We start from the raw sequence: 26,485 nt of genomic DNA, 5'->3' as shown, positions 1-26,485 counted from the left end.
AGAACCGGAAACCTTTCATTGACTTTTTGCTGAGAATGAATAAAAATGAAATGGTGATTTCTGGATTTACTAATTAAAAAGGAAGTATATGGTAAGAAGGAAATTATGTAATGTTGGAGGGTGGAAATAGAGTCCTAACTGCTGCAAAGAAGATTGAAAGTCCCTTCAAATATATTTTTTCTTTCTTTCTTGTTCTTTATTCACTTTCTGGTCTATTTTGTAGCTTTTAACTTTGCAAAGAAAAATTCTTCAATAACAATGAAAGGAGGTAATAATTACCGTGTTTTCCCCAAAAATAAGACATCCCCTGATAATAAGCCCAATCGGGCTTTTGAGTGCATGGCAATAAGGCCAAGTGCTTATTTCAGGGTTCAAAAAAATATAAGACAGGGTCTTATTTTCAGGGAAACACGGTATGATTAGGGTGGAATATGTTGATAGATTGAATGAAACCAGGGTACCAATGAGATCTCAGGTTTGGAAGTGCTCCAAATATAGTGGGATGTGACATCTCCCCACTCCCAGAAAGAGGAACAAGTGGAGAGAGGGGGGAAAAACTCAAGATGAATAGATGGGGACTCAAGAAAGAAAGGATTAGTTGAATGAATGAGTCGATAGATAGATGGCAAAGAATCAAAGAGATAGAGGATAAAAGTTTCCTTCAAACTGAGCTCAACTCTTTATACTTACTTGGAGCATATCCATCTGTTTTGGAAGGGGGCAATAATATGAAAGTGGTGTGTTGCTGTGTGTTCAACTTTGTGTTGAAAGAATATCCAGAAGAACGTTTTCTGTGATTTCCTAACCAGAAGGAAACCAAATTTCTTAGTTTATCAAGATCAGCCACAGTGTGCTGGGGCTGCCACCTTACTGACAAGGAGGGTGGACTGAATGGGAAAAAATAAATAGCCAGTGGAAAAGACATGGAGATTACTCTGGTCTCCCTTAGTTTGAGAATGGCTACAGCTTGAATGAAAGCCAAGCATTTCATAAAAGAGAAACCATTTATAGAATATTAAATATATTAAATAGTATGCTATTTATGTATTTTCTATATCCATAATAGGACGTGGTGGCTCAGTGGCTAAGATGCTGAGCTTGTTGATCAAAAGGTCGGCAGTTCAGCGATTCAAATCCCTAGTGCCGCGTAACAGGGTGAGCTCCCATTACTTGTCCCAGCTTCTGCCAGCCTAGCAGTTCAAAAGCACGTAAAAAATGCAAGTAGAAAAATAGGGACCGTTGGTGGGAAGGTAACAGCATTCTGTGCGCCTTTGGCATTTAGACATGCCGGGCGACCACATGACCACAGAGACGTCTTCGGACAGCGCTGGCTCTTTGGCTTTGAAACGGAGATGAGCACCGCCCCCTAGAGTCGGGAATGACTAGCACATATGTGCGAGGATAACTTTTACCTTTACCTTATATCCATATTGCTCAATGTAACCTCAAGATTTGCAACAAGGGTTTTTTTAAAAAAACATATTAAAAACATCACTTTAATTTACAGAACATTACAAAATTTAACCTTAGCAGATATGGAGATAAAACTCTCAGGCCAGCAAATTCCAGATGCAAAAGATGAGGTTAAAAAACTTCTTCCTGGAAACATTCCCGCCATCCAAAGTCTTTGAAAAAACCCAGGTATCACTATGTCTTGCAAAGAATATCAAAAGGTTTTAACCTTGTTATGTTGTCTGCTTCCATCTTTGGGGTGGTGGGGGAAGGGAAGAATTGTGTTGTGCATGTCTGCTTTTTGTAGCAGAAAAAGAAGTGAGACATAAAATAACACTTCAAAGTGAAGAACTCTGCTTCATTTAAATCCCAAATATTCTAGGGTATTATTCAGTGGTGGGTTGCTCCCGGTTCTGTCCGGTTCTTGAGAACTGGTAGTAAAAGTGACAGGAGGTTCCACCCACCCGCTCAGACATCATAAAGTACAATCTGCACATGTGCAGAAGCTTCTGTGCATGCGTGCATGTTCCCATTGCGAACCGGTAGTAAAGGTAAGTAGAACCCACCCCTGATATTATTCATATATGATCATAACATGAAATGGCCAGGATGTGCCCTGACCATTTATGGCTGCAATAGTTGGGCATTCATACAAATTAGGCAGGACAGCTGTTACATGTGAGAGGGATTAAGATCATCATCATCATTATTGTTTTTCATCTTCATCTTCTTCTTCTTTGGTTCCCCCCTCCCCCCCGGCTTGGCTGAGGATGGAAGAACTTGAGAGAGATTTTTGTATTTTTTTTTTAATTCACAGTATTTCAGTCCTAAAACAGTTTATTTTGATTTTAAAGGATGCAGAATAATGAGGAGGAGGAATTTGTGAAAAGGGAATTCTAAAAGATAGAACTGTATGGACATGAAATATTCTGTTTTAGAAATGAAGTATTTGATAATGCTGATATGAAAACCATTGAAATAAATAGGTTGGTTAAATAAAGACATTATTATGAGAGCTGCTTTAAATATGAGGAAAGGTCATATAAGACGAAAGTCTGCTATATTTCTAAAATCTCTTAGTACCATTGTGTACAAATTGTCTGCATTAGGAAATCATCATTTGCAAAAGCAATCTAAATTCTACCTTGAAAACAGCCAATTTACATTACATTAATTGAATAATCTTCCTTCCCTACATACATTGTCCAATATGCCTTGGCAGCCATAAGCACTGTTAACCCCAAAAGAAAGAGCTAAATCTACAGCCATCTCACGTTATTCTTTTTTGTTTCTGGGAAATTAAAGTGTACAAATCACAGCATGAAACAAACACCATGAAGAACTAAATGGCCTCTTCCAATTTATGATTCTACAAGGAAGTGATGGAAAGGAAAATAAAGGAGACAGAATTCAGGCTTAGATTGTTCATTTATACAGCGTCCGAATAGCCTTTGGGAATCTAGATATATAGTCACTTGTAGAGTGACTCACCATAACAGCAATTATGCTGATAGATTGCAGCATTAAATAAATCTTAGCATTTGCCCTGCATAGGATGTTATCATAACTGGTAGATAATACATTTTGACAGAAATGGAAAAAAGGACCCTGAGTGGCGTAGGAGGCTAATGCCTCCTACTAAGGCAGCATTTAACATCCAGCTGCCTGCAATTACTGCAAGTTCAATTCTCACCAGGCTCAAGGTTGATTCAGCCTTCCATCCTTTCTAAGGTGGGTAAAATGAGGACCCGGTTTGTGGGGGCAATAAGCTGACTTTGTATAAAATATACAAAAGTATGAAGGCTATTGCTTAACGCATTGTAAGCCGCCCTGAGTCTCCGGAGAAGGGCGGCATATAAAAACAAATAAAAATAAAAATAAATAAATAAAATTGGTGGGAAGGTGAAAGGTAGCAGAATCCAGCTGGACACCTGGAACTGTTCATCACTTGAATAGACTATCTTGAGAAACAGTGGATTTAAGCAGAGCCATATTTGAGCCATAATCAAAAAATCAGATTTCACATTGCAAGAACATGCATTGAGCACGATTATGGATTACATAATGTCCAAAATCCTTTTCAGATTTTGCAAATAGCAGCATGGGTGTAGGGTAGGAAGAATTTCATGGCACTGTAAAGGCTAAGTAATATAATTATCCCATCAACTTCTGTGATCATGCCCAAATGCAGGGCAAATGGTTCACACAACTGCCTCTCTAATAAAGGAGATTATTTGCAACTCATGATTGAAATGAGGGATCCTTGGTGGTCTCTGAGCTTCCTTATTTTCTTGCACACATTTCATTATCTAAACTAGGTAACAGCACTGATGTTACTTAGATTGGGTAATGAAACGTCTGCAGGAAAATAGCCAAGGTCATAGAGTACCAAGGACCCCTCACAATCAATTCTGGACTCAATTGCTGGTCGAAGTCATTGTTTATGTTGTCCTTAACCTTAGAAGTAATTACTTCTTTCATCAAAATTAACTCCAAAGAGCTCCACCTACTTTGATTTGGAAGATCTCCAGTAAAGCAAGACATTTCAAGGCATCCAATGTTTATTTTGAAATGAGATCAAAGGCATGTGCATATGGTTCTTTTTTGTTATCATTTTCAAGCTGTTATTTGTTATTTTTCTGCCTTCCTTCCATCCATGTAAATACCTATCTATTTGCCTGCTTACATTCCACTTTCACCTCTCACTAAAAGGAGTTGAAAATACATTCTCAAGAACTCTTTATATTGCATACATATTTTGCCTTTGTTTCTTCAAGAATATGACAAAATTTTCAGAAGTTAGTTTTTAAGTATGAGACTAAAACAATTTATAGTCCCATGGCAAGAATTTACTTTCTAACGTTTGCATTGGCTCCACAAATATTAGTAAATAATCAACAAATATTAGATGTGTCCAAAACTGAAGAATGTCTACCCCTTGTAAAGTTCAGTTCGGTTTTAGATATTGTTTAATTATGGAGCTGTATATCTGACCAGCTTCATGGTGCTTACAGGATTTCCTTGGAAGCCTTTAATAGAAAGTAGGCACTGGATAAGGACAATACCTTCAAATGTGTGGCAGGAAGTCAGGCAAAAGAAAACAAAGCTTCCCCCAGACGCTTGACTCAAATTAAGCTTCTGACTTTGTAGAAATGGGCAACATTGTTTATCAGTGGTCATGCTGTGAAGACTTGGGAGTTCTTCATCAGTTGGAACAGTGTAAGTTGCTTCCTCTAATATTATTGAAAGTTCAACACAAGGAGAACTGAGATCCAAACGAGTATGGGAAAATAATAATAAATTAATAATTATGATCAAGCCATTGAATATACCCATGTATCGAATGGAAATCTTACATATTTATCCAAGACATTCCTAGATAAGAGCTGTCCTTTTTGCCATTGTTTTAAACAGCCAGGAAGAAGGCAATGACAAATTGTTTCAAAATAATACATGAAAACTACATTAAGGTGTGTTTATGCAAATCCCAAATATCAGGTAAGTACACTTTCCCCCTAATATTATTCAATCAGTAAGATCAGTCTGTCTTCTTCTTCTTCTTCTTCTTCTTCTTCTTCTTCTTCTTCTCCTTCTTCTTCTTCTTCTTCTTCTTCTTCTTCTTCTTCTTCTTCTTCTTCTTCTTCTTCTTCTTCTTCTTCTTCTTCTTCTTCTTCTTCTTCTCCTCCTCCTCCTCCTCCTCCCCCTCCTCCTCCTCCTTCTCCTCCTCCTCCTCCTCCTCCTCCTTCTCCTTCTTTCTCCTCCTCCTCCTCCTCCCCTTCTTCTTCCCCTTCTTTTTCTTCCCCTCCTCATAAATGATTGATTGTAGAGCTTTTTGAGCCAAAAATGAACATAACTGGCCACACAATTTGAAGTTGAGCCATGCCTGCTATCTGCTTTTTGAGTCCAGAAGGACCTCCAGATTGTATACAGGATCAGTCTGGGAAAGTGCAACCCCATCCAGAGCCAAAGATGGTGAATTCCCAGATCCAGATGTTCCTAAAATTCCAAATCACTGAATCTCGCCAGGGTTGAACCAAAGTCTGTTGCTCCTCATCCTTATAGAGCCAAAAAACCCAAGACACAATGTTGACAGTATCACTTTCATCAAGGGCAGCAGATATGTAGCTGGGCTTTATTAGCTTACTGACAATTGTCTAGGGATGATGTCATTCAGTTTCATATTGCTCCTAAATATTAAACAGGAGCAGAGAGAGTCCCAAACCCTATGGCATCCCATAATTTAAGGTCTGGGAGCAGGACTTTTTGCCCCCGATCTCATTGTCTCATGGTCTTCAAAGACTAGGGCTGCAGTGGGTTAATGCAAGCAATCAAAATGTTCATTAGTTGTATCTTGAATATCTGTTTATTAATGATGGTGGTGAAAAGAAGAATTGGGACAGCATGATTGGCATTCTTTCCTCATGATAACCACTTCATAAAGTACGATGGGAAAAAAGAGATAAGTTATCTAAAATCAACCAGTGGGTTTCAATGGCTGAGAATAGCCTAAATTTCAGTGGCTTGAATCCAATAATAACTTAACCATTACATTCACTGTAGGTTTATTGTCATTTTTACACCCTGTTATTAGCTACAATGATGTGAAACCCTTCTGAGCTCAAAGAGAAATAAGCTGAACTGGATCTTCTTGTATAGTATAACCTCCAAGCTAGAAAATCATGATTAGGGGTTTATTTGTTGAGCTATAAAACCAGATCATACAACCGGGTATTGATCAATGTTTAGATCAATATTTGACTATCTTCTTTATTTTAATATTGAACATAACTAATAATGGAAATCTTAGCCCAAACCATGTTCTAACAAAGCTATTTTTCCATTGAGGCTGGTTTTTTAAATGTATTTATGTATTTATCAAATTTAACGAGCCCCCATTTTGCATGTAGAGTGACTCTGGGCGATGTATAGCCCAAAGCATAACAAAACCCATATAAAAATATAATACATCAATAAAAAGAGCCAGGTAAAAACAGAGATAAGATTCAGTTCAAAGACAGGAGGAGGAGATTCAAGGCATTAAACAATCTCAGGGCTGGGGGTCACTTTGCAAATCCCATGCCAGCTGGAGGAGCAACTCTTCAAACTCTTTTGAAAGATTGGGAGAGTGAGGGGCCATCTCACTTCTGTTGGGCGATGGTGGAATTTCATGCTTCTTTCCTGTTGTGCTACTTCTTCTATTTGTCTAGCATTGGACGAATTTTCCACTTGTGATCCTTCTTTCTCCAATACACAGAAGTCAGAAATTCATCAGGATATGTGAAAACTGGTGTCATGTCTCCCATCACCCACCTCTGTGGTCTCATTATTTTCTTCCTGCAAAGCTGGTATATAGATCAGGGGCGTCAAACTGGCAGCCAGTGGGGTGGATGCATCATGCACAGGCCACGCCCAGCTCCGTGAAGGGAAAAAAATGTCACAAAATGTCATGTGATAGCAACGTTACACCTTGAGTTTGACACCCATGATATAGATGTTAGAGTAATAACAAATGCCTGTAGTTCCAATAATTATAGTATTCCAGACTAGTAAATTCTAACAACATATTAAATGGATGAATTGCACAAGGGTAATCCAATATTTGCAATGTGATGCCACTCAGATTGAGAGAGCAGGTTGGGGAAAAGCTGGTCTTCAGCTTGGAAAAAAATGATGGCACTTTGCTAAATAATACCTTCAACAAGATGATTCTATGAATAAAGTTGATATGATTTTTCCCTTTTTTTTCTCTAGTTGTGGAGCTGAGGGAGGGAGGGAAGGAGGAAGGAAGGAAGGAAGGAAGAAGGAAGGAAGGAAGGAAGGAAGGAAGGAAGGAAGGAAGGAAGGAAGGAAGGAAGGAAGGAGCCTTTAAATTCAAACCTCACTCTGTCAAAACAATGCCATATTAACCTCAAACAATGGCTTTGAAGTACCATTACAAAAATTGTAGTACAGCACGCATCAATCTTGTACAAACACATCCCTGATCAATAAAAACAAACAGTTACAGGGCACCAGTGTTCGGGATACACGCTTTTGAAATGATCCATCCTGTGTTTTCTTTCTTAAGCATCAGAAAGAATTTTCAAAGCAGGGGACAATTTAAAGAGAACAAAACGCAATTAAGTACATGCTTGGGAACCTTTTCTTCTTGAAGGTTCCCAAGGAATACTAAATTGGTTGTTGGGTCCCATCCAACACTATGGCTTTGTGTGGTTATAGCAATATACCCTTCACTCAGAAAGCCTTACATAAAGAGCTTTCTCCTTTCCATATTTTAAATGTAAATTTGCACTGTCTCCGGATGACGCGCTTCTAAATGAAAGCCAATGTGATTTTCTCACTTCCATGTGTTGACTGCAAATGTCCCCTACCTCCCCCAAGCAGCAATCATCCTCTAAAATGAAAATATTGTTTATGTACCCCATTTCCCTCAAAGTAAGACATCCCCTGATAATAAGCCCAATCGGGCTTTTGAGCGCATGTCAATAAGGCCAAGCACTTATTTCAGGGTTAAAAAAAAATATAAGACAGGGTCTTATTTTCGGGGAAACACGGTATTAGATTCCTGATTTGTGGAGATTTCCTCTAATGATCTGGTACCTTCCACTCAGGAGTGGCTTTTAAAACCTGTTGCTACCGGTTTGCTCGTGGGCGCTCGCGTGCATGCGCACGATGCTTCTGCACATGTGCAGAAGTGTCACTGCATGCGCAGAAGCATCCGGGTGGGTGGGTGGGTGGAGCCTCCCGTCACTGGCAACTGGTAGCAACCCACCACTGCTTCCACTCCTCCAGAGAGAATTGTTGAACTGTGCTCAAACAACCCCTTCTCAGTAGATAGTCCTTGACTTACAACCATTCATTTAATGACTGTTTGAAGTTGTAATCACACACAAAAAAAGTGACTTATGACGGTTTTGCACACTTATAAGAATTGCAGCATCCTGATGGTCATGTGATCAAAAGATGGATGCTTGGCAACTGGCTCATAGTTATGACCGCTGCAGGGTCACGGAGTTGATCCCGGACCTCCGGACCTTCCGTAAAGCCCTGAAGATGTTTTTATTCCACCAAGCCAGCCTAGCCTAAATGGTTTTTAATTGGGATTTTAAATTTTATGGATTTGGGGGTTTTAAATTGGGAAGCTAATGATTTAATTCTTTTTTAATTATCTTAACTTTTGTATTTGTATGTTTTTTAATTTTGGCTGTTCACCGCCCTGAGTCCCTTCTGGGAGAAGGGCAGTATACAAATTAATTAAATAAATAAATAAATAAATAAATAAATAAATAAATAAATAAATAAATAAATAAATAAATGTGTGATTCTTTTTTGCAACTTTTTGACAAGCGAACAGATTAACAGAGTTGGAAGGAACCTTGTTGGTCATCTAGTCTAACCCCCTGCCCAAGCCGGAGATCCTACACCATTTCTGACAGATGGTAGTCCAGTCTCTTCTTGAAAGCTTCCAGTGATAAAGCTGCCACAACTTCTGAAGGCAAGCTGTTCCATTGGTTGATTGCTCTCACTGTCAGGAAATTTCTCCTTATTTCTAGGTTGAATCTCTCCTTGATCAGTTTTCCATTCATTATGCCTTGTCTGGCCTTCAGGTGTTTTGGAAAATAGCTTGACCCCCTCCTCTCTGTGGCAGCTCCTCAAATATTGGAACACTGCTATCATGTCTCCCCTGGTCCTTCTCTTCACTAGACTAGCCATGCCCAATTCCTGTAATTGTTCCTCATATGTTTTAGCTTGGGCTGAATTGTGGTTGTAACTCGAGGACTACCTGTACTTGGCCCAATAGGAACATATTCTGATAAACACAAGCACAGAATCCCCAACAGATCTTCAGAGTTACTAATGGAAGTAAATGGAAATCGAAAGAAGCTTAGTCCAAAGAGGTAAGAAGATTCGAACAACTGAGAAATCTGCCATTTGAGATATGGAGATATATAGAGAGAAACTTGTTGGCTATAGAAATAAAATAAATAAATAGATCTTATCCCTTCTTCGGGAAGTTTGCTCCATGTCAACTATGGTACTCACTTAATGACTACCATGTCTGCTTAAAGACCATTGCATTCAGTTATCAAACTCTGTGTTCAGGTAACAACACTGCAAAAAAGTTTGTAAATTCATATCTACATGTGGGATGACCTCTTTTACGACTATCACAATGTATGATCATAATTGCAGGGTTCAATTATGGTAATAACTTGACAACTACCTGAAATAGAAGAGAAAGATGTAACAGTCTTTGTCTCTTTTTCCCTAGTCTGTTGAGTATACCTACTAAAATAGCCCTGAATTGTATTTCAACTACCCTAAGGAACATATTTCATGTAGAATATTACTTTGTTTATTAACAGCATTTTTATACTATGGAACAAAAACCATTCCAAAAATATTTTATGGATTCAAAATCAGTTGAATTGAGAACAAGTAAAAATAATAAACAAGTTAATCCAAAATAGCAAAATTGTTAAACTGAAATGTTCATTGGTGTATTTAATCCATGATGCTGAATTATAACATTGTTTATTTAGTATTGGTTTGGTGCAATGTGATTTATTCAACACCTATATTTAAAGCAAGCCATGCTTAGTGTGATGTGTGACTCAAGCTACTCTCAAGACCAGGATTGTGTACCAGACACCATTTGCTTTAACTTTTGTTTGTTCAATAAACCACAATTGACTGCATTTGCACAACATGACACATTGTTTATGGTTGGGCTCGCACAATGTGTTGGGTCACAATTCAGCTTCCTTATTTATGGCCTAGTAAATATGTATATAAATGCTACCTGGAATTTTATGCTTAATGGCTTTTCAATAAAGCTGATATTAGCATTTTAGCATGGAATCCATGCCTCCTTTGGAAGTTCAGAAACTGTGTTTTCTTTTTATCCAAAGCTATTTCTTCTGTTAATATGTGACACCAAATCTTTTCAGCAACGAAACAATAGAGAGTGTTTTCTGGAAGTCCTTGAATACACTTGCAAGTATTAAGATATACTTCAGCAACAGAGTAGTCAATGTCTGGAACGCACTACCTGACTCTGTGGTTTCATGCCAAACCCCCCAAAATTTTAACCTAAGACTGTCTATTGTTGACCTCACCCCATTCCTAAGAGGCCTGTAAGGGGCGTGCATAAGAGCACCAGCGTGCCTACCGTCCCTGTCCTAATGTTTCCTCTATTTGTATCTACAGTATTTTATATATCCAATCCACGGTTATACTTACATATATTATCTAATACGCAAAATAATAAATAATAAGAAAGAAAGATAAAACTAATTAAGAAAGGGGAATGGTTGCAACCATAAATTCACCACTTGTGGAATGTTGTCTAGGATCAATATTTTCTATTTAATTCTCACATCTAATTAATGTCTTTTGGTACTTGATTTGTTGCTTTCTGATGCATCATATATACTGAATATCTGTATCGTTTAATTCTGTAATATAAGATCCACTATAAAAAGATTATTCTCTAATAAATGCTAAACACTTTTCTCTTTGCCTGAAGAACTTGTGATTTGTACATACTGTTGGGAGAAGCGAAAAAGCCCAATTTGCAAAATTATTCTCTCTCTCAAATTTAGGGATTACATTTATATTAGGTCCACCAAACATACTTGCCTGAGTTTTAAAGGCAAAATGTAAAAGTCAGTTATATGTCTTTATATTGTCACACATGATAATATCCTCAATCTACAATAAAGAACAAGCTTGGATTAAATGCCCGCGAGCAAGATTTCTTTCATATAAATTAATGCAAAGGTGGGCGGCACATGAATTAACAACCAGTTCGCCAAGCAGCGAAAATGTGAGTGTGTGTAGCTTGCATGCATGCGCGCAGCTTAAAAAATGCAGCTAAATAGGATGGCATAGCGCAACTAACCGTCTGAACCAGCAGCAGCCCACCACTGAATTAATGTAATTAATATAATATAATTTAAAGTAACAAACTGATACATTATACATAATTAATGTTTAATATTATTTGAAAACAAATCCATCAGATATATGAAATAATCAAATAAATAAATAAATAAATCACAATTTTAAAGGAAAAAGATCTCCACATAGTGATTCCCCTCAGATTAGCCATCAGAACAGGGAAACTAAACTTCCTATAAATAAGGAACCTGCTCCTTTCTTTGGCAAACACAGCCAAGTTCCCACCCAATCAGCTCACACCCCCACTAGCAGTTAAAAGGAAGAGACAGCTGCGATCTCACATTGCTCCTGGAAGCACGAAGCCAAGAACACCAGCCTGAAGATGACGAATGAGACTTCGTCGAAACGTCGCCAAGACACTTCCAATTTTACGTGGGAGAAGACCCGAATAACCAAAGACCTACATATATATATGTGTATACACACACACACACACACACACACACACACACACACACACATCTCTTTAGCCAGGTTCTACCTACGTAAACCAAGATATTATGCAGCCCTAGTTCAGTGAAATCACAATTCACTAGTTTCTGGGCTTTTTTTCCTTCTGGCAGCCAGCAGACCCTTTGCTGCCCATTGGGAGACTAAGTTAAATCTATTTCAGCCTTATATTCTACCTACGTTAATATTTAACGTAGGTAGAACCTGGCTAAAGAGAAATACACATAAAACCTACGAAAAAGAAAGAAAAACAATATATATATATATATATATATATATATATATATATATATATATATATATATATATATATATATATATATATATATATATATATATATATAGGTCTTTGGTTATTCGGGTCTTCTCCCACGTAAAATTGGAAGTGTCTTGGTGACGTTTCGACGAAGTCTCATTCGTCATCTTCAGGCTGGTGTTCTCGGCTTCGTGCTTCCAGGAGCAATGAAGCATGAAGCCGAGAACACCAGCCTGAAGATGACGAATGAGACTTCGTCGAAACGTCACCAAGACACTTCCAATTTTACGTGGGAGAAGACCCGAATAACCAAAGACCTACATACAAACACCCGCGAAAACCTGAGAAAACATATATATATATATAAATAAATAAATAAATATATATTGGAACAACAACAACAAAATGTTCTGAAGGAAAAGCATAGATAGACACATGTCTTTGATAAGAAAAAAACACTGCAAAGAGTAAAAGAGCCTGCAAATATAGAAGGAGGGAGTAATCCCTATCTCTAAACTGACTCAACCAGCTGTGCCTTACCACACTTGTAGGTAGATTATAAACTTTCTAACAGATAGGAAGCAGCAGGTGAAGCTAGGGAAAATCACACTGAACACCCGTTCAGTTAGCACAGGAGCTCCCTAAGGCTGTGTGCTCTCTGCATTACTGTTTTACCTCTATATACTGTAGAAACTTAGCACCCACCCCTCTCCTAGAAGAATGAAATATTCTAGGAAATATTAAAAAGGCAGAATATTATATTTCCCTGGATGAGAAAAGGAGAAACATGTTTTTAAAGATAAAGCAGCTCCTTGCCCTTCCCTCCGCCCTTCAGCTCCAGGGTGATGGGATTAAGACATGGCCCTCAGGACATGATAGGATTAGCCCTCTACCCATCCAACAGCATTGCAAAATCACCTGGGGACATTACATCAGCCCACAGTTCAACCAGACTTATTTCAGAGAAACTCCTAGGATTTGCATATGACCCCTACAGCAGCCAATAGGATGCCTGCCCTTGCCACAGGAACAGGAAGCTCCAATTCAAAGCCCAAGAGAGGGTATAAATCTCTCTCTCTCTCTCTCTCTCTCTCTCTCTCCCTCCCTCCCTCCCCCCTCCCTCCCTCCCTCCCCCCTCCCTCCCTCCCTCTCTCTCTCTCTCTCTTTTCCATGTGGTTATCTATTCAGAATCACACATGCTTGGTGGTTCTGCTTCACCATTAAACCATCCTTCCAAGCAGCCTCCATGTTTGCAGCACCTATCTTCCCACTTGGAACTGAACCCATTTCTTCCAACAATACCAATGACTGCATCTCAAAGGATCCCTCTGTTAAAGTACTGAAGTTTGCAGATGACACAACAGTCATCGGTCTCATTCCAGATGATGATGAATCTGCATACAGATAGGAGGTTGAACAACTGTGGTGCAGCCAGAACAATCTGGAGCTGAATGCTCTTTAAACTATAGAGATGGTATTAGATTTTAGGAGAAGCTCTCCTATCCTACCATCTCTTATGATAATAAACAACACAGTATCAAGAGTGGAGACCTTCACATTTCTGGGTTCTATAATCTGTCAGAACTTGAAATGGATACCCAACATTAGAACCTTCATTAAAAAGGCACATCAAAGAATGTTCTTCCTGAGCTAACTCAGAAAGCTCAGGTTGCCCAATACAGAGGAATGATTAAGTCTGCCATTTGTACCTCTATAACTGTCTGATTTCGCACAGCAACAAAACAGGGCAGGTACAATCAACCTGTCTTCCATTGAGGATGTGCATACCGCATGAGCCAGAAAAAGGACTGAGAAAATATTTATAGAGCCCTAATATCCTGGACATAAACTGTTTCAACTTCTCTCCTCAGGACACTGCTATAGGGCATTGCATACCAAAACAATTAGACACAAAGATAGTCCCCTGCCCCAATGCCATAACTCTACTAAACACCTAACTCCCACAGCACTGCCTTATGCCTAACGAATATCTATCACTGTAGTAGGTCTGCATCGCTATTATCCTTCTCCTTATCTTTCTCATCTTCCCATCTTCCCTACTAGTTTCTCCTACTGGTATCTTATGATTTATGACTTATTGTTTATATTTTATGATTTATGATTGTATCTTATGATTTATGATCTATGACTTATCACTTTATTGTTTGTATGTACACTGAGAGCTTATGCACCGGAGACAAATTCCATTTGTGTCCAATCACACTTGGCCAATAAAGAATATTCCAGTTCCAGTTCCAAATGGCAGTTGACGGCAGTTGATCTGAGAAAGAAAGAGGGGAGGAAAAAAGCAGTTCAAAAGTCAGAGTATTGTGACTGAGGACAAGGTTGTAGACAAAACCAGGGTCCAGCTTTTTGAAAGAGACAAGAACAAAAATACAAAGAACCAGGGTCCAACTTTTTGCCAAAACCCAACAAAACCTGCAGGAAAATGGCAGAACGTAAGTCCACAAGAAAAAAAAAAGAAAGAAATATTGTATAAAAGAAAGAAAGTGAATGAACAAGTATAGAAGTCAGAAAGTTATCTCATAGGACACATAAGCAAGGACTACCTTCTGTTTGAAATCTGTCCCCTATAAGTAACTTTGATTAAATATTTTGTACCTGGTACTTTTTAAAAACCAGGATGATTAGGAGTAGTTCAAGATTAACTAGGATTTATTGCTGATGGTTTGTTAATTGTCTCTGTGGTCAGCTTTATTTATACTTACTCAAAGCCAGTTCAACAGCACCTGCTCAACCACCTTTAGACTTGGAAGCTGCAGAGGGTCAAACCTAGTTTGAAAGGAGTGAATACGGAAATTCTAAAATGCCTCAGAGATCAATAGCACTGATGGCCAAATTGTGAACTGGCCCACCCAAATGATGAAATTGTTTTTCCTGGTGCAAAGTAGCCAATGATCACACAACATGGGAAATTGCAACCTATTTATTCTGTACAGCACAAAAGAGGTGTGCTTTTGAGACTACATCACAAATCAAGAGCCCCCAATACACTAATTGGCATAGATTTTATGCACTTTTCCAAAACAAAGACCTGTGATCATTAGCAAGCAATATACAATAAGGAGCAAAGTATCCACACCCCTAATAGAGGATAATCTATAAAGTGGATTAATTACTGATTGCTTTTCTGTTCCTAACTGATAAGGCTGGCAAAACTATCTGCAACAGAAAAGGAGAAATTAACACTGAATCGACTGCTATTTCAGAGAGGAGTCCCTCTCTGAAAAGGATAGACTCATAATTTTAAAAATATTTAGACATGAACTATTCAAAATATGAAGTGTGTATGTATGCATTTGTGTACATGTGCATATATTTGTGTGTATGTAAATATATATGTATGTATGTATGTATGTATGTATGTATGTATGTTTTCTGAGGTTTTCGCCAGTATTTGTATGTAGGTCTTTGGTTATTCGGGTTTTCTCCCGCGTAAAATTGTTTTACGTGGGAGAAAACCCGAATAACCAAAGACCTACATATATATGTATATATATGTATATGTGTGTATATATATATATATGTGTGTGTGTGTGTGTGTGTGTATTCTTACTTCTTCGTAGGATTTATGTGTGTTTTTCCTCTAGCCAGGTTTTTCCTATGTAACCAAGTTCTTGCTAGCTGCCAGAAAGAAAAAAGCCCAGAATCGAGTGGATGTGATTCTACTGAGCTAGGGCTGCAGAAAAACCTTGGTTATGTAGGAAAAACCTGGCTAGAGGAAAAACATATATGTGTGTGTGTGTGTGTGTGTGTGTGTGTGTGTGTGTGTGTACAGTTAATATCTCAGGTTTCTTCCCGTGTAATTGTAAACATATCCCTAAAAGGGTAGTAGCAACGTTTCGACGAAATCACATTCGTCATCTTCTGGCTGAAGTTCTCGGTTTGATGCTTATTGCCCATAAAGAAACCCGAGATATTAACTGTACACACATATATACCCGTGAAAACTTACATAATATCTATGTATCTATGTATCTATATCTATCTATCTATCTATCTATCTATCTATCTATCTATCTATCTATCTATCTATCTATCTATCTATCTATCTATAAACCATGTAGAAAGACTGGTAGACCTCACTTACAAAGAGTCTTATTTAGCTACCATTTAAAGTTATGATGTCGCTGAGTGTAACTTGATGATAATTCTCACATTTATGTCAATACAGCATGTTTGCATCAATGTGATCATGATTTGGGTGTTTTGTAACTGGCTTCTGACATGCAAAGTCATTGGAAAAGCCGTTAGGACAGCATGGGCAAAACTTTTTGGCACCGACTGCCAAAACGGGAGTGTGCGGGCGTGGGGGAGTGCCAGAAATTGGAAGAGCAGCTCCCAGGTTTGCCGGTGCGTGCCAGGCAGCTGAGCTTCCTGTTTCCAACATGCACATGCACACTGGCCACCTGGTCTTCCGGTTTTTGGCACACATGCAAACGTGAAGACCAGCTGGCCGGCAGGCATGCGCGCACTGGAAACCAGAAGCTCAGCTTCCCAGGGCATGCATGTGCGCTGGGGAGCTGCTTTTCCAGTTTCCAGTACTCCCACATGCACGAAGACCAGCATGCAAGATGCATGCGCACACTGGAATCCAGAAAAGCAACAGGCGACGGCTGGCGTGCCCGGAGAGATGCTCTGTGTGCCACTTCTGGCACACGTGTCATAGGTTCACCATCACAGCGATAGGAAAACTGTGAATCATGATTACATAAAGTCTTATTTACTTACGGTGATTTATTTAAAACTGCAGCAGAAGGAATGTTGTAAGTCCATCAGAGTCACGTGCTGCTTTGCTTCATTACGCAGAGTTTACCATTCCCAATTGTGGTCACTAAGAGAGGACTACTGTATGTTTTTCATGTTGTAACAGTAATAAAGGCAGTGTAGTTTTGAATTTGGTATGTTAACTAGGATTAAAAACATGCAGGCTCATATTCCTGCTCATGATTAAACCATGAGTTCACTGGTTTGGTTTTCCATTGCCAGTTTTTCTTAAACGTGGCAACTTTAAGATGAATGGATACTAAATAAAAATTCCTCAGTCATTTTAAAATTACTGAAATAGAGAAACACATTCAGAAGGTATCTTGGATGTGTTCGCTGCCTTGAGTTATTTGTAAAAATAATAAAGTGGGATACAAAACAAACAAACAAACAAAGAAAAAATGATCCATCTGAATCCATCTGTGATGGATTATTATTTGGCCAAGACTAATTGTGGTATATTCGCACAACTACTTAGTTCAAGGTAGCAGAACATACTAGAGTTGCCCTAAATTCAGTGAAGTAGCATATTACAAATGTAATTCTTTGCAAGTTTGTATCTACTGAACATAGACTGACTGTTAAATAACAGGATGACTATCTTGGTGTGCTTTCAGAATGTTTTTCAAATTATCTCTTTGTGCCAGTAGTAATTTCTATATTTAATTAGGATGAAAATAATTAAATCAAGATCGCTCAGTCAGTACAATGAAGTAATTCTAAAAATGTAGTAGCCTGGACACTTGCTTTTAAAGGCAAGCAAAGAATTACTTCCTAGGGTTCAAGTCCTGTTTTAGCCATGAAAGCTAGCTGAGTGACCTTGGGACAGTCACTCTCTCTCAGCCCCACCCTACCTCACAGGGTTGTTGTTGTAGAGAAAAGAGGAGGAGAAAGATGTGTTGGATACGTTCGTTGCCTTGGGTTATTTGTAAAAATAATAAAGCAGAATACAAATAAGTAAGCAAATGAACCATTTAAAAATATGCAAAAAAGATTTATAATTGCATAACAAGAATGAGGTTTAATTCAATGGTTCGAAAGTTTCATGGAAGTCGGGAAGTAAATGACTTCTTAGGCTGCTTTGTGTCTATATAGAGTCAGGGATCACATAAGGTCCTCAAGTCTTACTATTTATCACACATTTGATGTACTTAATTTATGTATTATCTTTAGGTTTAGCTAAATTCCTGACAACTAATAGATGGAAGCAAAGATTTTATGAGGTTGGCGTCAGTTCTCGATTGCCATCTAGGGGTTATTCCAGGTTGTTGCAACTCAGATTTGGTAGTCCCAAATTGTTAGTTTTTGAAGGATATTTTGTATATCAGTCTCTTCGAATTGGAGAAGGCCATGCTGCGTCTTTAGCCTCCAAGCTGAACAATCGGAGGTCAAGGTTTCCCAATTGTTAATGTCCATTCCCAGGGCCTTTAGGTCCCTCTTGCAGATATCCTTATATCGCAGCTGTGGTCTCCCTCTGAGATGGTTTCCCTGCACTAATTCTCCATACAGGAGATCTTTTGGAATCCGACCATCAGCCATTCTCATGACATGCCCCAGCCAGTGTTGACGTCGCTGTTTCAATAGTGTATACATGCTAGAAATTCCAGCATGTTCCAAGTCTGCGCTATTTGGAACTTTGTCCTGCCAGGTGATGCCGAGAATTCGTCGGAGACAGCGCACATGAAAGGTGTTCAACTTTCTCTCCTGCCGTGCATAAAGGGTCCAAGACTTACTGCAGTACAAGAGTGTGCTCAGGACACAGGCTCTATAGACCTGGATCTTTGTATGTTCCATCAGCTTCTTATTAAGCCATACTCTTTGTAAGTCTGGAAAATGTGGTGGCCGCTTTACCAATACGTTTATTCAGCTCAGTTTCTAAAGAGAGAGTGCCAGAGATAGTTGAGCCGAGGTACACAAAGTCATGGACGACCTCCATTTCTTGTGCAGAGATTGTAATACAGGGAGGTGAATCCATATCCTAAACCATGACTTGTGTTTTTTTTGAATTCGAAGAGACACTTGTTTGGCAGGCTGAGCCAAAGAGGCAGTCCTAGAACCAGGGAAATCTGGGGGCTTGGCTGGGGACGGAATGTATCCGTCCTCAGTGTGGAAGGGATTGCCACTCTCAAATTGGCCTTTTTAGTCACACTAGATGCTGTTTTAGGACCTTTTTCCAGAGCACGGTACCATAGTCTCTTGAGACTGAAGGATGCCAATGTATATATATCAGTTTAGCCGCCTACTGATGTAAGTCAGAGACATTGGAATGATGTAGGTCATCTGAATTGATAGATCTATATTTCTAGGTTAAGTAGATATCTTTATGAATGAAGGCTATAAAACATGTTTTTCAAACTTGGTAACTGTAAGATGCGTGGACTTCAACTCCCAGAGTGCTATTATCTTAAAGTCCCCCATTAAAAAACAACAACCCACTGATCTACAATGACGAATAATGAGAGAATATCCTTCCATTTTCAATAAATTATGGAAAGAATGTAATAAAAAAAATTGATACCTAATCCGATTAGAAATGTAATCTGTCTGTCTTAGTTTTTTGAAGGTTCTGAATCCATCTAATTTCTAACAGCTGGTTTGTGGTTTATCATCCATAAAAATAATAATTTTGTGCACTGGATAAAACAACAAACAGAACAATTTTGGCAACATCACGGTGTAGTCCGGTTCCTTTGTACAGAGCTGGATTCACAGTCTACAAAATAAAGCTTCTGAATCTGGTTTATGATCGCTCCCTCCTCTCCTCCTTTGAGATGCGTGACTTCAACTCCCAGAATGCCTAGCTAGTAGGGCTGCTAATAATAACCCTGGGAGTTGTAGTCTTACCGGGTGGTTACCAACGTCGAAATAGGCAGATTGATGGCTCAGTGTTCTGTGCAAAGCAAGAATCGGTCGTTATGCAATCAACTGCAGTGGCTTAGCAAGATATACGAAAGTAGCCACAGCAGTTGATCCAGAAGCCGTGTTTTACACACGCACCGGCTGAATTCCCTACACCCAGGAACTCCAGTTGTGGCAGAGCTCAGGCAAGCGCAAGGTGGGGCATTCCGCCGAATTAATTCGTTTACTCTCTCTTTCCCTTCGCGTCCCTTCTTCCAGGAACCTTGTCCCCTCCTCCCTGAGAATCTCTTGCAACCTACCGAAGGCTTGCAACCCCCTCGTCCCGCCCTGGCCGCGCTTCACTATTGGCCGCCTCTCCTGTCTATAAGAATTGCCGACTGACCCTTTCTCAAAAGGGAAGGCGGAGCCAAAGCGGCTTGACTTAGCGCTGTCAGCGGGCGGCTAGAAGGAAGAGTTCGCTGCAGCAGCCAGAAGAATTGCGCAGAGGGAACGGGAGCTCAGCCTCGAATCTCTCGGGCGGCTTGCATGATTTTTCCCTCTCTCTCACGATACAGGCAAGAACCAAATCGTGTGCAAGGTCAAGATTCAGAGCGTCAGCGTCCGCGCCGCGCACAGCCCAGCAGTCCAGGGCACCGTCCAGCCGCAGATCTTGCCGCTGCCGCCTTCTTCGCCTTCTTCTCCGCGGAAATCGGCACCCTCTCCCACCCTCGAAGTCTGCAAAACTATGTCGCACAAGAAGCTGTTTGAGGAACTCTCGGGCAGAGGCAAAGCCATCGGAGTCCTGACCAGCGGCGGCGATGCTCAGGGTAACGAGCAACCAGGCGGAAGGCTTGTGGGGGGCGTTGGGTTTCGGGGCAAAAAGGTAGGGAAATCGCGGATGCCATGAGGTCGGGGATGCTGATGTTGCAGGCTAGGCAGACGTGATTTTCCGACGGGGTGGGAACGGGTTGCTACGGGAACTCTAGTACCCATCACTCCTGGCTCATCACGAGTTGGGGAAGGGGCTTTTTCCAAAGCTGACTCAGCCAAAGTACGGGCTGCAAGCTTTCCTTGGAGGTAACACGGAAGATGCGGCCTTCTCTCAGATCTGCTTCGCATCCACGGCCCTTGTGATCCCCAATTGGGCATGCGGGGGGTTGGGTGGGGAGAGGAGAAGGGGCTAATCTCCCTTGCAGCACGCGGACATTTGGCTGAGGAAAGGGGCTGCCTTCAGAGCGGAGCATCGGGATTGGGCAGAGGGCTGCAGAAACGAGAGCGGGGGAAATAAAAGACACGATGCACTGAGTCATAGATAACCCAGCCTTGATTTGGTCTCTGAATCTTAAAAAAAAAAAAAAAAAGGTTTCTGGAGCTGCGCACAGGTCCAGCGCGGTCGTGGCACGCGGAGTAAGGGATGGCGAGGCTGCAGCTCCTTCTTGGCTGCTATTTGCAACAGGCGGCCAAAGTTTGCCAGAGGGAAGCTGAAAGCCACAGAGCACAAATGGACCTCGAGGCGCAAACATGCTGGGCGGCTGAGCGCTTCCTCGCCCTTGCCCTGAAGGGTGACCTCCTCCCCTCCCAGGGTCCCTTTGCCCTTGTCCTGCGAGTGACGGGAGGGGGGGGGGTAAAATAACCGGCAGGGTTTCCGCGCAACCGATAACGGAGAAAAAATGGACTGGGCCTGATAGCCTTTAGCCTTTTTCTTCCTTTTTATGACACCATTTTTGGAAAGGATGATGAGCGCCCGCAGGCATTCAGGATGCGGGTCCTCACTATAAAACCAACTGGATCGATCACGTCCTCAAGCAGCAATGATCACTAATGGGCGTTTGGCCAGGCGGGTGTCTTCACGTAGACCGTTTTACCCTGCAACCCTGAAATAATCCGAATTATTGCCCGATTGCAATTTTGCATTATAAGGCTTCGGCACCCTATCCTATCCTAGTCGTGATGTTGAATCAAAGTGGATAATCCAGCGGAGCAAAAGTGAATCTCGGGGAAACCCGTGCCCTGAAGTCCCACACGTGTCTAGTGTAGGAGACATATTCAGTTCAATCAAGCACAATTTCCTCCGGGAATTGTGCTTGGCTATTTTTTTCCGCTGGCCTGATTTTTTTTAAACAGATCGCCAATTCCCACCGCGTCATCCTTTCATACGCTACGCTAGCATCCCGTGTTGGCCTATTCCCACGGATGAAATTAGAGCCACTAAATAAGGAGGCCTATTTAGATGCACGACTTTGGATACGCTATGTTAAAAAGGCTGGCTGAGTCTATATCCGCTTTATCCTTCTGGTATTTGGCGGCTTTAATGATGGCGCATGGAAAGAAGCCAGATAGGACGGGAAAGCGGGGTGGTGGTTGTCCGAGATGTGCCCGGAGGACCTCCGATCGCTCCCTTCGGTCTCTAGTTTAACCGGCCAAGAGGGAGGAAATCGCCAGCGGTGCTTACGCACGTGTGCGCTGCTTTCAGGAAGCGACAGGGGCTGACTGTTACGATCGGTGGAAACGCCGTCAGTAGCAACAGCAACACTCTCTCCGAAATGATCACACTGCCGAGATCCAAAAGGATTCCGAAACAGCAATTCGCCGCCCCGGGCATCGTGCCCAGGTGCGAAGACTAAGCGCGCTCTTGCTTGCCGCTACTTGGGGGTAGGCGCGGCGCTAGTAGGCATATAGGCTCCGCCTCATGACGCTCCATCACGCTCCAGCTGCAGGCAGGGTCTTCTTTCTTACGTTTTTTTTTTGTTTTTAAACTCTGATCTAATTTTTTTTTTCTTGAGCGATTTGATTTGGGGATGGAGCAAATTTATTTTATTTTATTTATTTATTTGTCGAGTATGTATTAGATAATATATATAAGTATAAGCATAAATTGAATACATAAAACGAATACAATTAAAGGGAACATTAGGACAGGGACGGTAGGCACGCTGGTGCTCTTACGCACAACAACAACAACAACAACAATAATAATAATGAGAAGGGATGAATATCATTGATAAGAATCGGGTTTTATTTCGAGGCTGTGTTTAAACCAGATGCGCTTTCCTCCCTTTGGTGGCTTCGCTTTTACTCTTGCAGGAAGAAAATCATTTCTCTGAGTGAGTGTGGACTGCAACCCCAGGCATCATTCATAGGATAGAAGCAGATGAGGTTTACCACACCTAATTCCGCAATTCTGATGTGGCAGCTATGAGAAAGGAGTTTGAGTGGATCTAACTTCTGAGCCACAGTTTAGGATGCAGGAGGTGTTGCTGGCAAATAGTGGGCTTAGTCCTTCCTCTATGGATTCCCATTGTTGTACAAATAAAATCTCTGTAAAGCTTTTTAATTTTCTTCAGGAAATAGCTCTGATTATCCAGAGAGTGAATCTTGGCACAGTTCTAGTTTGGGCTTAAATAAGCAAGGCCAAAACAGTCCTGTGTCTGTGAGAAAAACGAAAACATTTATTATTATTTTTTTGGCCATAGCCTGATACATTGCTGCAGCCAAACAACAACAAGAACTACTACTCTCAGCTTACCTAAACAACCTTTTGCAAATGGCTGCATTAATTTACCTTACAATCATGAGTCAGAAGAAGAGGCAAAAAGAAAGTTTGCATTAGTTATGCTCGCAGAGCTGAAAGTTGGACTTCAGCCTGCTTTATTCCCTTGGTGGGTGGGGAGAGGAAAAGCTCTCAATTCCTTTTAAAGGCTTTGCTCAATTCCTTTTTAAAGATTGCTTCTGTCTGGAGGGCCATCAAAGGTATTCCTCTGGGTAAAAGACACATGGGGAGAAGGCATCCTGGTTTATTATTCTATACAGAACCCAGCCCTGGGAAAATAATAACTCTTTTCTATTAATATTCCACAAGGAATGTGCATCTGCAGGGCTCGCTTTTTGAATCCCAGTTAAAAGGTCACAGAGACAAGGTGGTGTACAAAGAGATTCTGAAGTGTGGAAATGTCTGAGTGAAGGTTCAAAAAAAGCTGAAAAGGAAATCGTGTGAAGTTGCTTAGCTGAACACCAGATTTCCTTTTCTGGACATTGGCCAACTGCACTATTTGGGGGTGGGGGTGAAAATGCTTCAGCTTTGTTTCACTTTCTTTCCTCCCCCTAAAGATTGTTTACAACTAAAGAAAGTTGCCCTTGTTTGTTCCACAAATTGCAATTTTGATCAGAAAGCAAAGTATTAAAGTGAAATGAAATTCAAGGTTTCTTGCTGCAGCCAATAGTTCTTGGATTCATTGCAACACATGATTAACATATATGTGTGCATGCGTGCTTTCATGAGGACACACATGTACATAATCCCTACTGAATTTGGGAATAGGATTCAACAAGCTTAGACTTGGTTCACACATGCTTTTAAATGCAAACCTGGGTTAGGGAAACATAATTGCTGTATTAATGTAACAAGCTGTGGGAAGAAAAATCCAGCCCAGTTCCAAGCTGGGAGAAAATTGCTGGAAATAAAATGGAGGCTGGCTACAAGGAAAGAAAGTCTCTGTTTATTTGTTTTCCAGAAACTTCAGTGAAAGCAGCATGTTTCTGGGGTGGCTGACAAAATGGCTGAGTGAGTGGATGGATTTTTTATAGGGTTCAATGGTTTGGTGATTGAGATGCTCCAGGGGGTTGTGCAATGTAGTGAGCCTTGTGTCTTTTACTATTCCAATGGTGGTCGGTTAATCGTATTATGTCATAAAGGTCCTGTCCTGTCCTTAAAATTTGGGTGGGGGAATATAGATTTTTAATCCCATCAACTCCAGCCTGGGGGAGCTGTGGCTGGAAGCATTTTGTTTGTGAATAGGCTGGCCTGGATTTCTGTAAATGGATACTGAGTGGAATGCTCCAGTTTTCTCAATAGATACAAAAAATCTTATTCAAAGAACTTGGAGTGAATGCCTGGAGTGTTTTCCTGGTAGTAGAGAAAAGTGAATGATTTGATCATTGAGTGAGACTTTAAGATAATAGTACTTCAGTGGAAATCCTACTTGAGGTTTTCAAGAAGATGGTGAGAAAAGTTAATAAGCAAAGACTATTAGTTCTGCTTCAATTGTGATTTTCAGGAATCGCCTGATAAACAGGACAAAAGGAGTAGGAATAGATATAAGTTGATCTGATCCAGTGTTTTTTTAACCGTGGCAACTTGAATTCTTAGAATTGGAGTCCAGACATTTTAAAGTTGCCAAGGTTGAAAAACAGAGGACTCTGTTTTTCAGAAGGCACTATAGATACTCACTGTAGATATAGTAGTTCTCCATATGTAACATTGTGATAAACTCTTTAAGCTGGGAAGAGTGAGGGCTCAAATTTACCTCTAGTTAAGAATCATTAAAGATTCAATCTCAGTTACTGTATGACAAAGACTTGCATGGAAGCCTTTTCATTTTTGCTCTTCCTCCCTCCTTCCCTCCCTCCTTCCTTCCTTCCTTCCTTCCTTCCTTCCTTCCTTCCTTCCTTCCTTCCTTCCTTATTAAATTTATATACCGGCCCCCTCACTATTTGGAGCGATGCTAAGTGCCTTACAAGATAATAAAAATAGAAATATAAAACCTATATTGTAAATAAAATCTATTTTATATTGTAAATATAAAAACCAACTAAAAATTACAAAAGATTAAATACAGACTAAAAGATGAGTTTAGAACAGAGCAGCAGTGAAGTCTGTCACTGCCATCAACCACTTCTAGCCGACAGCTTCTTCTTAAGGGCCCCACACCAATCGGCCTCGCCAGGTTTTAAGGCTCTTCTTAAAAGCCAGAAGAGTGGGGGCAGATCTCATGTTGCAGGGCAAGATGTCCCAAAGAGTGAAGGCCATGGCAGAAAATACTCTTCTTCTAGACCCCACCAGCCTTGGCTGATGGGGACTGCAGTAGGGCTTTTCTGACAAAATTGGTTGGGTGGGCTGATCCCATTGAGGCAAGACAGTTCCTCAACATATCCTGGGTCCCTTCCATAAAATTATGACCAACATCTTGGATTGGGCTGGAATCAGGTTGGTAGCCAGTGGAGCTCATGTAAAAGTGGTGATACATGTACCACCTTAGAGGCCTCCAGAACTGTTCACGCTGCTGCATTCTGGACTAGTTGTACCTTGCAAATACTCTTGAAGGGTAGCCCCATATAGAATGCATTCAGTAATCCAAATGAGGTGACCAGGCACGTAGGGCCTCATTATTCAAGTAACACTCATCTTGCAGAATGACTCAGAAAATTGGACCTGCGAAAGATAAAGGTTTTCCTGTCAGTCATGTCCAATTCTGGGAGATGATGCTAATCTCAGTTTCTCGGCTGAGGGAGCCAGCATTGTCGAAAGACAGTTTCTGTGGTCGTGGCCAGCATGGCTGTATGCCAAAGGCGCACAGAATGTTGTTGCCTTCCCACTGAAAATGCACCTATGAATCTATTGCTGGGTGGGCAGGTGGGCAGCTTTAATAAAATTGGTCAGAGTCAGGGGCCAATACCATGAAAATAAAGATAGTTCCAGTGGTGAGTTGCCCTTGGTTCGGACCGGTTCGCAAAAACCGGTAGTAAAACTGGTGGGAGGCTCCGCCCACTGACCCGGATGTTATCATAGGTGATCTGCACATGCGCAGGCACGATGCGAACCGGTAGTAAAGGTAAGTAGAACCCACCCCTGGATACCTCCAAGATAGATGCTCATTTTAATTGATGATTAGAGGAGGCAAACAAGACCAGAAATCTAGAAGAATAGCGGATATTCATTAAGTACAGTGAGATTACTAAAAA

At 40.7% G+C, this 26,485-nt stretch overlaps 1 protein-coding gene across 8 annotated transcripts in view; it reads left to right on the top strand.

Annotated features, from left to right (window-relative positions):
* Positions 1-14,366: 14,366 nt before the first annotated feature.
* PFKP (phosphofructokinase, platelet) overlaps positions 14,367-26,485 on the top strand; it is an 85,291-nt gene continuing 73,172 nt past the window's right edge. For 6 of the 8 annotated variants that reach the window (XR_015734117.1, XR_015734116.1, XM_087893033.1 and 3 more), the window contains exons 1-2: positions 14,367-14,580; positions 20,323-20,574. Coding sequence is in view for 6 of the 8 variants with exons in the window: in XM_087893033.1 (XP_087749159.1) it covers positions 14,571-14,580; positions 20,323-20,574 (262 nt within the window). In the remaining 2 variants the exon portion in view is untranslated. Of the gene's footprint in view, positions 14,581-19,499; positions 19,965-20,322; positions 20,575-26,485 lie in introns of those variants that run through there. The other 2 variants (XM_087893034.1, XM_060683782.2) reach the window with 1 other exon arrangement.

This window comes from Pantherophis guttatus, chromosome 4, assembly GCF_059756535.1.
Source record: "Pantherophis guttatus breed Tessera chromosome 4, ASM5975653v1, whole genome shotgun sequence".
NCBI classification, from domain to species: domain Eukaryota; kingdom Metazoa; phylum Chordata; class Lepidosauria; order Squamata; family Colubridae; genus Pantherophis; species Pantherophis guttatus.
Note: the sequence above shows the minus strand (reverse complement) of the source record. Positions and strands in the feature narration are given on the sequence as shown.